Here is a 13,732-nt window from a genome sequence, read left to right as displayed (position 1 = left end):
CTGTTTTCAACATTGATAATAATAAGTAAGGTTTTTTGAAAACCAAATCAGCATATTAGAATGATTTTAAGTTTAGTCCAAAATTTCTGAAGAGACTGGATCATTTTATATGATGAACAGATTGAATTTAGGCTTTTATTCACATTTAAACATTGATCAGCAAACATAAACAGAAGCTCAACTGAACCTGCTTGACGCGCGAGAACAAACCTGGTTCTTGCTGAATCTCAAACGTGCTGCATAACACAAGAATGAACCTCATTGGTTCTTGAGGAAGTGCAAACGTGCTGCGTAACACACAAAAATTTGCCTCATTGGTTCTTGTGGAAATTCAAACGTGCTGCGTAACATGAGAATTAACCTCATTGGTTCTTGTGGAAAATCAAGTGTGCTGCGTAACACAAGAATTAAACTCATTGGTTCTTGTGGAAAATCAAGCATGCTGCGTAACACATGAGAATGAACCTCATTGGTTCTTGTAGAAACTCAAACATGCTGCGTAACACGAGAATTAACCTCATTGGTTCTTGTGGAAAATCAAGCGTGCTGCGTAACACGAGAATTAACCTCATTGGTTCTTGTGGAAACTCAAATGTGTTGCGTAACACGATAATGAACCTCATTGGTTCTTGTGGAAGCTCAAACGTGCTGCATAACACATGAGAATGAACCTCATTGGTTCTTGTTGAAGCTCAAACGTGCTGCATAACATGCGAATGAACCTCATTGGTTCTTGTGGAAACTCGAATGTGCTGCGTAACACATGAGAACGAACCTTATTGGTTCTTGTTGAAGCTCAAACGTGCTGTGTAACACATGAGAATTAACCTCATTGGTTCTTGTGGAAACTCAAACGTGCTGCATAACACATGAGAATTAACCTCATTGGTTCTTGTGGAAACTCAAACGTGCTGTGTAACACATGAGAATGAACCTCATTGGTTCTTGTGGAAGCTCAAATGTGCTGCGTAACACATGAGAATGAACCTCATTGGTTCTTGTGGAAATTCAAATGTGCTGCATAACACGAGAATGAACCTCTTTGGTTCTTGTGGAAACTCAAACGTGCTGCATAACACGAGAATTAACCTCATTGGTTCTTGTGGAAACTCAAACGTGCTGCGTAACACAAGAATTTACCTCATTGGTTCTTGTGGATTATCAAGCGTGCTGCGTAACACAAGAATTAACCTCATTGGTTCTTGTGGAAACTCAAACGTGCTGCATAACACGAGAATTAACCTCATTGGTTCTTGTGGATTATCAAGCGTGCTGCGTAACACGAGAATTAACCTCATTGGTTCTTGTGGAAACTCAAACGTGCTGCGTAACACGAGAATTAACCTCATTGGTTCTTGTGGAAACTCAAATGTGCTGCGTAACACGAGAATTAACCTCATTGGTTCTTGTGGAAACTCAAATGTGCTGCGTAACACATGAGAATGAACCTCATTGGTTCTTGTGGAAACTCAAGCGTGCAGCGTAACACGAGAATTAACCTCATTGGTTCTTGTGGAAAATCAAGCGTGCTGCGTAACACGAGAATTAACCTCATTGGTTCTTGTGGATTATCAAGCGTGCTGCGTAACACGAGAATTAACCTCATTGGTTCTTGTGGAAAATCAAGCGTACTGCGTAACACGAGAATTAACCTCATTGGATCTTTTGGAAATTCAAACGTGCTGCGTAACACGAGAATTAACCTCATTGGTTCTTGTGGAAAATCAAGTGTGCTGCGTAACACAAGAATTAAACTCATTGGTTCTTGTGGAAAATCAAGCATGCTGCGTAACACATGAGAATGAACCTCATTGGTTCTTGTAGAAACTCAAACATGCTGCGTAACACGAGAATTAACCTCATTGGTTCTTGTGGAAAATCAAGCGTGCTGCGTAACACGAGAATTAACCTCATTGGTTCTTGTGGAAACTCAAATGTGTTGCGTAACACGATAATGAACCTCATTGGTTCTTGTGGAAGCTCAAACGTGCTGCATAACACATGAGAATGAACCTCATTGGTTCTTGTTGAAGCTCAAACGTGCTGCATAACATGCGAATTAACCTCATTGGTTCTTGTGGAAACTCGAATGTGCTGCGTAACACATGAGAACGAACCTTATTGGTTCTTGTTGAAGCTCAAACGTGCTGTGTAACACATGAGAATTAACCTCATTGGTTCTTGTGGAAGCTCAAATGTGCTGCGTAACAGATGAGAATGAACCTCATTGGTTCTTGTGGAAACTCAAACGTGCTGTGTAACACATGAGAATGAACCTCATTGGTTCTTGTGGAAGCTCAAATGTGCTGCGTAACACATGAGAATGAACCTCTTTGGTTCTTGTGGAAACTCAAACGTGCTGCGTAACACGAGAATTAACCTCATTGGTTCTTGTGGAAACTCAAACGTGCTGCGTAACACAAGAATTTACCTCATTGGTTCTTGTGGATTATCAAGCGTGCTGCGTAACACGAGAATTAACCTCATTGGTTCTTGTGGAAACTCAAACGTGCTGCATAACACGAGAATTAACCTTATTGGTTCTTGTGGATTATCAAGCGTGCTGCGTAACACGAGAATTAACCTCATTGGTTCTTGTGGAAACTCAAACGTGCTGCGTAACACGAGAATTAACCTCATTGGTTCTTGTGGAAACTCAAACGTGCTGCGTAACACGAGAATTAACCACATTGGTTCTTGTGGAAACTCAAACGTGCTGCGTAACACGAGAATTAACCTCATTGGTTCTTGTGGAAAATCAAGCGTGCTGCGTAACACGAGAATTAACCTCATTGGTTCTTGTGGAAAATCAAGCGTGCTGCGTAACACATGAGAATTAACCTCATTGGTTCTTGTGGAAACTCAAACGTGCTGCGTAACACATGAGAATTAACCTCATTGGTTCTTGTGGAAACTCAAACGTGCTGCATAACACGAGAATTAACCTCATTGGTTCTTGTGGATTATCAAGCGTGCTGCGTAACACGAGAATTAACCTCATTGGTTCTTGTGGAAACTCAAACGTGCTGCGTAACACGAGAATTAACCTCATTGGTTCTTGTGGAAAATCAAGCGTGCTGCGTAACACGAGAATTAACCTCATTGGTTCTTGTGGAAAATCAAGCGTGCTGCGTAACACGAGAATTAACCTCATTGGTTCTTGTGGAAAATCAAGCGTGCTGCGTAACACATGAGAATTAACCTCATTGGTTCTTGTGGAAACTCAAACGTGCTGCGTAACACATGAGAATTAACCTCATTGGTTCTTGTGGAAACTCAAACGTGCTGCGTAACATGAGAATGAACCTCATTGATTCTCGCACATCAAGTGAAGATGCTTGAGCTTCCATTTACCAACTGATGTGTGAGTTGATGAATGTTTATATGTGAATAAAAGCCTCAATTCAATCTTTTCATCAATTTGGACTAAACTGCTCAATTCATATGGATTAGTTTTACGATCTCTTTATCAACTTTTTGAAGCATCAAAGTCGCAGTTACGTAGCTGTCAATGGAGCGACAGAAAGCTCTCAGATTTTGTCAAGAAGATCTTCATTCGTGTTCCAAAGACGAACAAAAGTCTTGTGAGTTAGTAAGGGTGAGTAATTAATGAAAGAATAAAAAATTTTGGCTGTACCATCCCTTTAAGGCCTGTCATAGGAGATGTTTTTAAGCTTATAAAACATACAGTACATTCATGTTAAAATTGGAACAAAGCCCATACCTGAGAGCCTCTGGAGGTAGTTTAGTTCCAGCCAATCCCACGTATTTTAACACAGTGCTCTTGCTAAAGAAATCCCTCACACTGCGAGTGACCTCTCGTACTTTCCTAGAACAGCCACACAGATCAATATGTACATGCTGCCTGTATAGAGATGCTTACACTTCATAAAGTCACTTTTGATGCCTCACCTATGAGAAAAAGTGTTCCTGGAGAGGTTGAGGTAGCTCAAAGTAGTGCAGCAGCCGACGGACAGAGACACGAACAGCTAGAGAGAAATAGAAAGAGAAAGAGAAAGGTCAGGGGTACTTCAGATACTTTACCGAAGTGAAAATTACCCAGCTTTTGGGCACAAACCGTCTTATTCCCAGTCTCATGGGCTAATATTAGATGAATATTATATATGTCAGCATTTAACTTCCCTAATTCATTTTACACCACAAAATGAGCAATCGAATAACATGTAGAATATAACTGATGGGACTCACTGTGTCAAGGGGGCAGTCTGTGTAGCTCAGGTCCAGGTGAGAAACTGCATTTGGAGCAGTCAGGAACTTAAAGAGACTCTAGAAGAAGGACAAGACAAGCATGTGATTTCAAAGCCATCCTGTTCTCCTATTCACTCTTTTTTGCTCAATTTTGCAATGATGGCAATGAATAAAACCTGTGCGACAAAAAACATATGCAGCGATGTGAAACCCCCCTCCAAAAACAAGACATGGCTTTTATACTCACAAATATTTAATGGCAACAGACAACGTTTATAGTCCCTCATAACAAAAAGGTAATGTCCTGAAACAGATCATTAATACAGAAGATAACATCCCACCAGCTCTCTAAAACTCACCACAGCCTCTTCTGTGCCCAGGCAGCCGATGTTTCCGCTCAGATCTAGGTGGGTCAGGGTGTTGCAGAGAGATGTACTTTGATGAAGAACTTGAACCAGAGAGCCGAGGCCTAGGGTAACAGAAAGACCCTCAATAAGCAATCAAAAGGACTTAAAGGACAAAAGGATTACAAAAGGAGTAAAAGATAAAAACTGCACCTTTCGGGGACATGGAGACCTTGGAGAGGTAAAGCTGACTGAGGCCACGGGACAATTTGCCCAAACTCTGACTGAGAGCAATCACACCTGAGCGCAGATAAACAGAGAAATCATCAGAAGAATGTAAAGAGAGCGAAACCTAATCTCAGATTACAGAGAATATGTGCATCAGAACCTTTATCCTCTATAGCATTGACAGACAGGTTGATGACATGAACAATAGAGGAAGAACTCTCCCGAAGAGCGGAGGCCATCTTGACAGCAAAATCCCTGCATTGTGGATTCAAAAAAAGTGAACTTACTCCAAAGTAACGCTCAGAAATTAGTTAAATGTGTTTAACTTTTCATAAGTGCAAGGGCCTTGATTAAGCTCACATTTTGAGTCCGCTGGCCTCCAGGCTGACCTCCTCCAGAGCACAGGACCGGGCGATCATATAGAGGACCTGCTCCTGCACATCAGGGGTCTGAAAACAAAGAGCAGAGGTTCTCAATGCTTTTGGAGGCAAACAGACACACCAAGGGCCCTATCATACACCCGGCTCAGTGCAACACCAGGCACTTGCGACACGCAAATGTTTTTTTTTTGTGCTAATTTCAGCCTAACACAGTTATCATTTTCACTTCCATTTTCACTTCCATTGCTATTTTGAGGCAACTGAAAATGACTGTGCCATTGACAAACAAAAACTTGGTCTAAGTCAACAACAGCGCAGTATTTTTTGTGTTATTTAAAGAGCGCGTTGGTAATATGTGCATATAGGCGGGTGCACAACGCGCGTAACACTGCTTATTACACACACAGGACGCGCCATGTAAATAGTGAATCCGCCATTGGGCAAACGCAACTGGCTTTTAAAGGGAATGGGGAAGGGGATTGGTTTATTGCGCGTTACGCCCAAAACACACCCATGACTCATTAAGAGACTAGGTACAACCTTTTTGGACTATGCCCCTGGTGCCCGGACCGTTTTTTTCATCGTTAAAGGGTTAGTTCACCCAAAAATGAAAATTCTGTCATTAATTACTTACCCTCATGTCGTTCGACACCCGTAAGACCTCCGTTGATCTTCGGAACACAAATGAAGATTTTTTAGTTGAAATCTGATGGCTCTGAAAGGCCTCCATTGGCACAATGCACGGTTCACTCTCAAGACCCTTAAAAGGTACTAAAGATGTCGTTACAAAGTCCATCTCACTACAGTGGTTCTAAAATATCTTTATGAATCGGCGAGAATAGTTTTTGTGCTCAAAAAAACCCTAAATAACGACTTATATAGTGATGACGATTTCAAAACAAGGCATCATGAAGCTTCGAAGCGTTATGAATCAGTGAGTCGAATCATGATTCGGATCGCGTGTCAAACCGCCAAACTGCTGATATTTGGCGATCCAAACTGCTGATTCGACTCACTGATTCATAACGCTTCGAAGCTTCATGATGCCTTGTTTTGAAATCGTCATCACTATATAAGTCGTTATTTAGGGGTTTTTTGTGCACAAAAACTATTCTCGCCGATTCATAAAGTTATTTTAGAACCACTGTAGTGAGATAGACTTTGTAACGACGTCTTTAGTACCTTTTAAGGGTCTTGAGAGTGAACCGTGCATTGTGCCAATGGAGGCCTTTCAGAGCCATCAGATTTCAACTAAAATATATTCATTTGTGTTCCGAAGATCAACGGAGGTCTTACGGGTGTCGAACGACATGAGGGTAAGTAATTAATGACAGAATTTTTATTTTTGGGTGAACTAACCCTTTAAACTAGCAAAAGTGGATTCGCCATGGCGCCACTACGCCATACGCTTCAGACCATACACTCAAATCATTAAAATAGGGCCCCAAGATTGACATTATACACTCTGATAAACATGTTGAGTGGGAAGAAATGTGATCTGTGCAGCCACAAAGTATTGAAAAAATAAATAAAGAATAGTCTTGTTTGATTGATTCGAGAAAGTGGCTTCAGCAACAATTTCTTGTTCTACCCATCCTTCAATCCTCTCTCTGTTTCTCTCCATCTAAATGAGTATACTGTATCAGACAGAGATCAAAGTCACCCTTGAGCATGTCTTCTGTTGTTGTCATGGTCAGACCGCAATTTATTATTTGGGAAGTGGCCTATATCTGACCTTTCCACAGCCAGGAGCGAGAGGAGATGGAGGTCTCGCATCACTGAATAAGCCAAGTCTAAACAAGAGCAACAATTCTGCTCCAAGTTAAAGGTAGGTTAGGCAACGAGAAGTCAGTTAGAAGTCAGGTTATCCGGGTATATTTTTCTGTTGATATGAAAAATAGTGTAGATTTAGCAATATAGAGGGTGAATTGTGTATATTACGATGCTATGATGAACTATATGCCTTTCTCCACTGATGGTCTGAGTTGTTCAAAGCATTTCTAAGGATGCTGATTGTTAGAAGGCAGCTTTCTGAGATGGAGAATGGGGAACATAGTTTGTGTAACATGGGCAACACATTATTTGCTGATAACATAGTCAAGCAAAAGGCTAATCACGTTGTAAAGAGATAACATTGTGAAGCGTTTACTACAGTAAAGTTGACTGACCGAGTGGGTCTCTGCGCCGGTTTGGAGGTGGGGCTAATTAGCATATTCATTGTTCCGCATATACCAAATGAAGCAAGAATGTAGTTTCAATTAAGCCATTTTAAGGCAAAAAAATATATATCATTTTAGTGAGCTTTAAGGGATAAAATTATTGACTACATATCCCTTATGTGGAAGTTTCAGGATCAAACATTTCAATAATTAAAAGATGGCAACCCGTACTCTGATCTTTTCACATCCTTGAACTCGGAATTATGCATTTCTTCAGCAACCCTATCAATGCAGAAATGAATCTACAGCAGTCAGGTGGTACATTATTTACGTTCATTGTAATGTTATATGCTAAGTAATGTAGAGTGCCCCCATTATGCTTTCTCGAATATTACCTTTTATGCAATGTGTAGTGTCTTAGGGTTACATATTATATTTAAATCAAAAATTAGCTCAATAGGGAATTGTGGGTATTAATATTTAGGGATTTATGATCAATCATAAAGGGTTATAATCTAATCACCAATCTCCAAAATCACCCAAAATGGGAATACCTCACCTTGGTATTTATGCAATATAATATATATATATATGGTCAACAACAATTTATTGTAATTAACTACAGATATATCTATATTAAATAATCACAGAATAACCTCAAGGGAGTTGATTCAAAATTCCTCTCCGTTCCGTTTAAAGGACGAGTGGAGACTCCTTATCCACTCACCAGGTCTATTCTTCCTACCCAATTTTCGGGAAGCTTATCCCTCTGGCCACAAAGGACAAACTTTCCGAGTTATGGTATTAATTAAAGCATTCAACGATGCTTATAAGAGCTCGTAGCTTAGATCTGACATTAAAGGGACTCGTGTTCCGTGAGCAAACAATGACAATCAAAACGTGGATATCATGGTTTTAATGAAGACTAATACTACGATTACATATGACTAAATAAAGAATACATGTATTTACAGAATAGTGGAAAGTAAAGCGGAGGATGGAAAGGATAGAAATAGAGGAAGGGCAGAGGAGAAGGGAAAGGAAGCAGGCTAGGATCGTGTCCGATCCGACACCTTCCCGAACCATTAGAGCCAGCAAGAACTATATCACCTTAAACAGGGGTACAATCTTAAAACGCATCTAAATTTCGGTAGAATTGATACTTGCATGGTTTCTTGGTGTTGTGTTAAGCAAGATGCGTGCGTTAGCGTTTCTCAGAGTTTCCGTGCGCTGACGCGCTCTCTCTGTTTGGTTCTTCCGGAGCTTCGTTGGTCCACGGGACTTTTAAAGGTGTTTGGGAAGGGAGCACGTCGATCTTCAAAGGAAACATCAGCTTGGCTGGACCGCGCCGGCTCGCAGGTCGAAGCCCGCGAGCCGCGCTGATGAGATGGGAGGAAAAGGAAATTTGTCTCGTCGGGGTCCTTGGAAGTTGACTGAGCCCCGATATGCTTGTGTTGCTGTCTTTTGAGATCCATTAAACTACGCCCACTTTCCCGGCGGCAACCAATCGTTGGTGTGAATTTCAGGCGGGAGAGAGTTTCTTTGTTCTGACTTTATTACTCAATGGAATGTTCTTGCCGGGAGCCAGAATTAGTAAAGTTTCGCTCAAAAAGGGCTAAACCTACTAAAAGGTACATCTCATAATCATCTACTTTGCACCACTGACTGGGACAAAGAAAGAGAAACCTTTAGACATCAAACATGCCTGTGTTTAAATGCATGAAAGACAGTGTATCTCTTTTACAGAGCCATTTTGAGCATTTAGGATTAACATCACACACACATACAAATATATACTTTGTGGTCAACATACATATAACACAAGGGTCATCACATATTTCTGGGATGGTTAAATTAAAGGCTAATATGAAGAGGAATACTTGTGTGTGTGTGTGTGTGTGTGTCTGTGTGTGTGTGTGTGTCTGTCTGTGTGTGTGATAGGAATCTATTTGAAGTTCCTCACAAGGTGATAACGGCACGGCCTGCGTTGTCTCTGCTGGTCGTAAGGGTGATAGTGCGGCCATTTGGCCAGCCTCAACTGGCACCACTACACTCATTTATATGCTAATACTAATTCATAGGCAGAGCTGTGCAAAAGATCTGCATCTCTGGTGTTTCTCGAACGACCCACCACTTTGATCTCATGTCAAGAGCGACTCCAGACGCTACAGTCCCCCTTTGTCATGTGACGACGTCCGGTTGACCTCGTCGGATGACAGTTGTCGTTTTGATCGGATGGTAGTCGAGTGGGATCATGATGGTCAGATGGCAGGTGGATCATGGTGGTCGAGTGGCAGGTGGTTTCTAATCGTTCCAAGCCTTTGGTTCCTCAGGCTGAGGGTCCATCCTGATGAGGTTTGGCCTTGTCTCTGTCTTGGTACCTCCCTTCCGTGGGTTTCGTTTGAATCCCAGGAGGAGAGAGGCTGTGTTCTTGGTCATGGACTCTCGCATCTCGTGGACCCTCTTGACTAGGATGAAAGCCAGGCCCAGTGTCAGGGTGTGGCATGATGCTGTAGCAAGGTAAAGAGCTGTGTCGATGAGAGTGATGTCAATTGGCTAGGACCCCCTTTCTTAATCTTTAGTTCCAGTTCTGGATCTAGAGTGAAGTTGTGATTCTTGAAGAAGGATGGGGTTTCCAGCTCTGACCAGTACTCTTCACTTGGGAGGTATTACGATGCCAGATCATCAAGGTGGAGGATGGTACCCTTTGGTACGTGAATCCACACACTCTGGTCGTTTGTGTCCCCTGGAGTAATGGTCACTCCACGGCAGATAAGGCAGGCAGCAGCCAAGTTCAGGTCTCTGACCTTGTGCAACAGGTGTCGAGGCAGCAGGTGCCATGACGGTGCGTCACCTGTCATCCTGAAGTCCGTCTGTGTGGCGCAGGTTTCTGCTTGTGGTCTCAGGAAGTGGTAAGGGGTCTATGTGGCCTGAAGAGGGTTTCAGACTGACCTAGTGCTGGTGACAGGAGGGAAGCAGGTAGTTGTTAGCCTCTCAGTCACGAGAAGTCCGAAGGATCGGAGTTCTGCTCTGCTTCTTGTAGCAGTGCTGTTGTGAGCTTGCCTGAGCTGTGTGTGGCAAGGAGTTGGAAGCTTGTCCTTTGCAGTCCTCATCTGGTGAGTCCTGTTTTCAGGGGCTATTTTGCTGGTGTCAGCAGCTCCTGTGACCCTGAGATAGTAGTGTCCAGCTGTCCTTGTGCCGCCTCCGCTTGACAGCTGCGTGAAGGGTTTGGCAGAGGGCGTTGTTGTCGACGGCTGTGGGACATCCTGTGGTGTGCGCAGGGTGGACGCGCTGTCTTCCGTGGCTCCGCCCAGTGGCTTGTCTGGTACTTGGCGTTTGCCATAGTGACAGTTCTGCATGTGTTTGATCTGTCCAGCTGCTCTCATGGTTCAACAGCTGTCTGAGCCACTTCAGGTGTAGTTTGTCAATGTGCTGGTGAGTAGTGTAAGTTCTGACAAAACTAGAGTCTCTTGTTTGATGCAGCAGGGTCGTCTGACACCCAGTCACAAGTTCCAAAGTAGACACATGAGTTGATTCATGCGGGGTGGCTCTGATGGTCATGAGCACCAATGGACGTTTCACATCCCAGTCTTTCTGGTTGGCAGACACATACTTTCTCAGCATGCTGGCCCCAGCTCAATTGGTTCATTCAACTTGGTGTCGTTGGGTGCTCAAAGACATTCTACTCACTTGGAGAACTGGCATACAACTGTGAGGAAGTACTTGTGGTCCCTCGTCGATCTGGGAAGGGATCCCGTCCAGTCTATTTGAAGGTATGACCACGGGACTGTGACTCTTCTGCGTTGCAGGGGCTCTGGGGTTTGGGTTTGCCGGTTAGAATTGTCAGCAAACCAGACACTTCTCTGACATACTCTGACACGACTTGCTGCATGCCAGGCCAATATTTCACTTGCTTCTGTGTCTTGTGGCTCTGGTACCGTGGTGTCCGGCACATGGTGCGTTGTGGGCATACATTTAGCATTACCCCCCTTTTGACACTGTGGCATCACAAGCTTTAGCGCTGTGAGGGCGTCAGAGGCATACCCCAGAATGTTTGTTTTCTCACGCAGCATGTGTTTGCCGTCATGCGGTCGTCTGAGGCCTGTGGTAGCGGTGAAGTCAGACATCGTGACAGGGTGGTTGGAGGGGTCTGAGAGGTGGTTACTCATAGCTTTTATGGCAGTGTCAGAGGCTTGCATGTCAGCTGTGTCATTTATGGAAATTGTAGAGCCAGCGTAAGCGGCTGTGATGTTGGAATCGCCGCAGGAATAGTCAGTTTGCTGCGGGTTATTGCAGCGCCATCACGGGTGGTTGCGTGGGTGGGAGGTGACCATGGATTGCCGTGAAGTGTGCCAGTCTTGGCCAGGGAATCAGTTTGGTCATTCAAGTCTTTGTCAAGGCCGGGTTGCCTTGAGTGTCCTGTCACCTTTTCCCGGTGGACAGTCATGTCGTGTGTTCTTGTGATGTCATCACACGCGTCGAACAGGTGTTGGGCATGCTTCGTTTCGGAAGATGTTAAACTCGGCTGGTGAGTTGGCATAGCCGATTGGGCACCTGGTGAAAGTACGCTGTCGGTTGCAGAAGGTGAAAGACAGCTGGTGCTGCAGTATCCTGTTCGTTGATTAAAGTACAGACTCTTGGGATGGTCTGGCCTGGCAGGAGGTTTTCAGGCTTGGCAGGAACCACAGGGGGCTGTGATGTCAGTGGGGCTCACACTACCTCATTGGTAAAGTCCACATGAGCCTTGAGGCGAATCAAGGGGTCTGCTTCTATGTAGACGTTATGCAGTGGATCTTGAAGGACCAGGATGTGGTGTGTGAGGCACTGATCGTTCCATTTCAAGTTCAAAGTGCAGGTGCCCTTGACAGTTACCATGGTTGTTAGGCAGGAGTCCAACGGGCAGTGGGTGCACTTGCTTGCAGATGGAAGGTTGGATGTGTCTTTCATGAGGGCTTTGAACAGTGCTAGACTGATGGCTGAGTTGTCTGCCCATAGTGAGAGTATGATGTCTGTAGTTGTTACATCATTCAGCTGGAGGTCAGTCATGACCTTGGGGCAGTGAAAGTCAGAGTCTATGGTGAGTTGAAAAGTGCAGAGTAGCGAGCTTGAACTTTGCTCTGGTGCTGAGACAGTGTTCTCGCGGCGGGTTGCAAGATTTCTCGTGACCTCTGTGACCTGACAGTCTGGCTCAGGTGATCTGGGTGGCTGGAGAGGCAGAGGTTCTCGTACTTGAGCCCAAATCTTTAGCTGTATGAAGTCTAGTAGGGGCTCAAAACGATCTAGCAGATCTTTGCCGACGAGAAAGGGGTACGTGTCCATTGGTTAGATGTACACTGGGTGTACCAGACTCATTAGGCCCATCGTTAGCTGGATGGGAGCTATCTGTTCAAGTTGGATCTCATTTTGGCTGTATGACTGCACATTCAACTCACATTTTGGGATTTCAGAGTTCGATTGTTCAGGAAGTGCAGCTGTCAGCTAAGGGAGTTGAGCGACGCTGTCACTTGGTGATGAAGTCTCTGGATCTTTGGACTGTGGTTTGTGCGGTGCTTGGTTCCGTTGGAGAGCAGTCAGGAAGGACGTTGGGTGCCGGTCTTGGTCACAGTCGTAAGCTGTCTGGCCTGTCCTTCTTGTCTCCCTTGCGAGAAGTTCTTTCAGAATCCTCAGGATCTCTGCTGACTCAGATGAAGCTGCACCGTCTGGCTCTGGTGAGTGCTCAGACTTGGGTTCGTTTGGGGCGAGCCGTTCCGCCGCTGGCTGTTTGGGCTAGGGGTGCTGTCATTTCTGGGCTGTCGGCTGGCATCTCACGCGGCTCCACCTTTGGGTGGTTAGACAGACGTGGCTTGTCTCAGAGTCTTTCAGAGTGCTCGGACAGGTGCTTAAGACGGGCACCGTGCCAGTTGCGCTGCTCTCTGCTGGCTTGGAACGGTCTTGCCGGTTACAAAGTCTGTCACTGCGTTGTTGCAGGGCGCCCCCTGGAGCCAGCTCTGAACGGTGATCAGAGACAGGGTAAACCATTAGATTTCTCACAGTCTTTTCAGAAACAGTCTTTTTGGTCGGCAGTCCCGTAGCTGTTGGTAGTCCAGCTTTACGGTCTCATGTTGTAAGTGAAAGTTCATACCCTGCAGGGTTTGGGGTGAAAGTTGAGATGTTTCTGGCCAGCTTGTAGAGTTCTTGGGAAGCCATGATTCTCTGGATTGGCTCCCACCCCCTTTGCTGCTGGTGGGGGCTCGTGGCTGCTGGCTGGTGACAACCTGGGCAGTGGGCTTTCACCCCCCTTTTGAGCTTGGAACTCTTGGCTGGGGGTTTCTTGTCCCACTTGTCAGGGGAAACTGTGTGGTGCGTGTTTCCCCTTGCTGTTCACTGTGCGATGTACATGTGAACTTCAGTTCTCTGTGAACAGTTTCAAGTT

At 44.5% G+C, this 13,732-nt stretch overlaps 1 protein-coding gene across 1 annotated transcript in view; it reads right to left on the bottom strand.

The window, feature by feature from the left end:
- The window catches only part of carmil2 (capping protein regulator and myosin 1 linker 2), an 81,920-nt gene that overhangs the window by 45,840 nt on the left and 22,348 nt on the right, over positions 1 to 13,732 (bottom strand). The window contains exons 10-16 of the mRNA XM_079826095.1: positions 5,142 to 5,230; positions 4,942 to 5,036; positions 4,767 to 4,853; positions 4,569 to 4,678; positions 4,210 to 4,287; positions 3,913 to 3,989; positions 3,725 to 3,829 (exon numbers count right to left, since the gene is read on the bottom strand). Coding sequence (XP_079682221.1) covers positions 3,725 to 3,829; positions 3,913 to 3,989; positions 4,210 to 4,287; positions 4,569 to 4,678; positions 4,767 to 4,853; positions 4,942 to 5,036; positions 5,142 to 5,230 — 641 coding nt within the window. The remainder of the gene's footprint in view (positions 1 to 3,724; positions 3,830 to 3,912; positions 3,990 to 4,209; positions 4,288 to 4,568; positions 4,679 to 4,766; positions 4,854 to 4,941; positions 5,037 to 5,141; positions 5,231 to 13,732) is intronic.

Source organism: Gobio gobio, assembly GCF_949357685.1.
Source record: "Gobio gobio genome assembly, chromosome: 9".
Classification (NCBI taxonomy): Eukaryota; Metazoa; Chordata; class Actinopteri; order Cypriniformes; family Gobionidae; genus Gobio; species Gobio gobio.
This window is presented reverse-complemented; position numbering and strand designations above follow the sequence as displayed.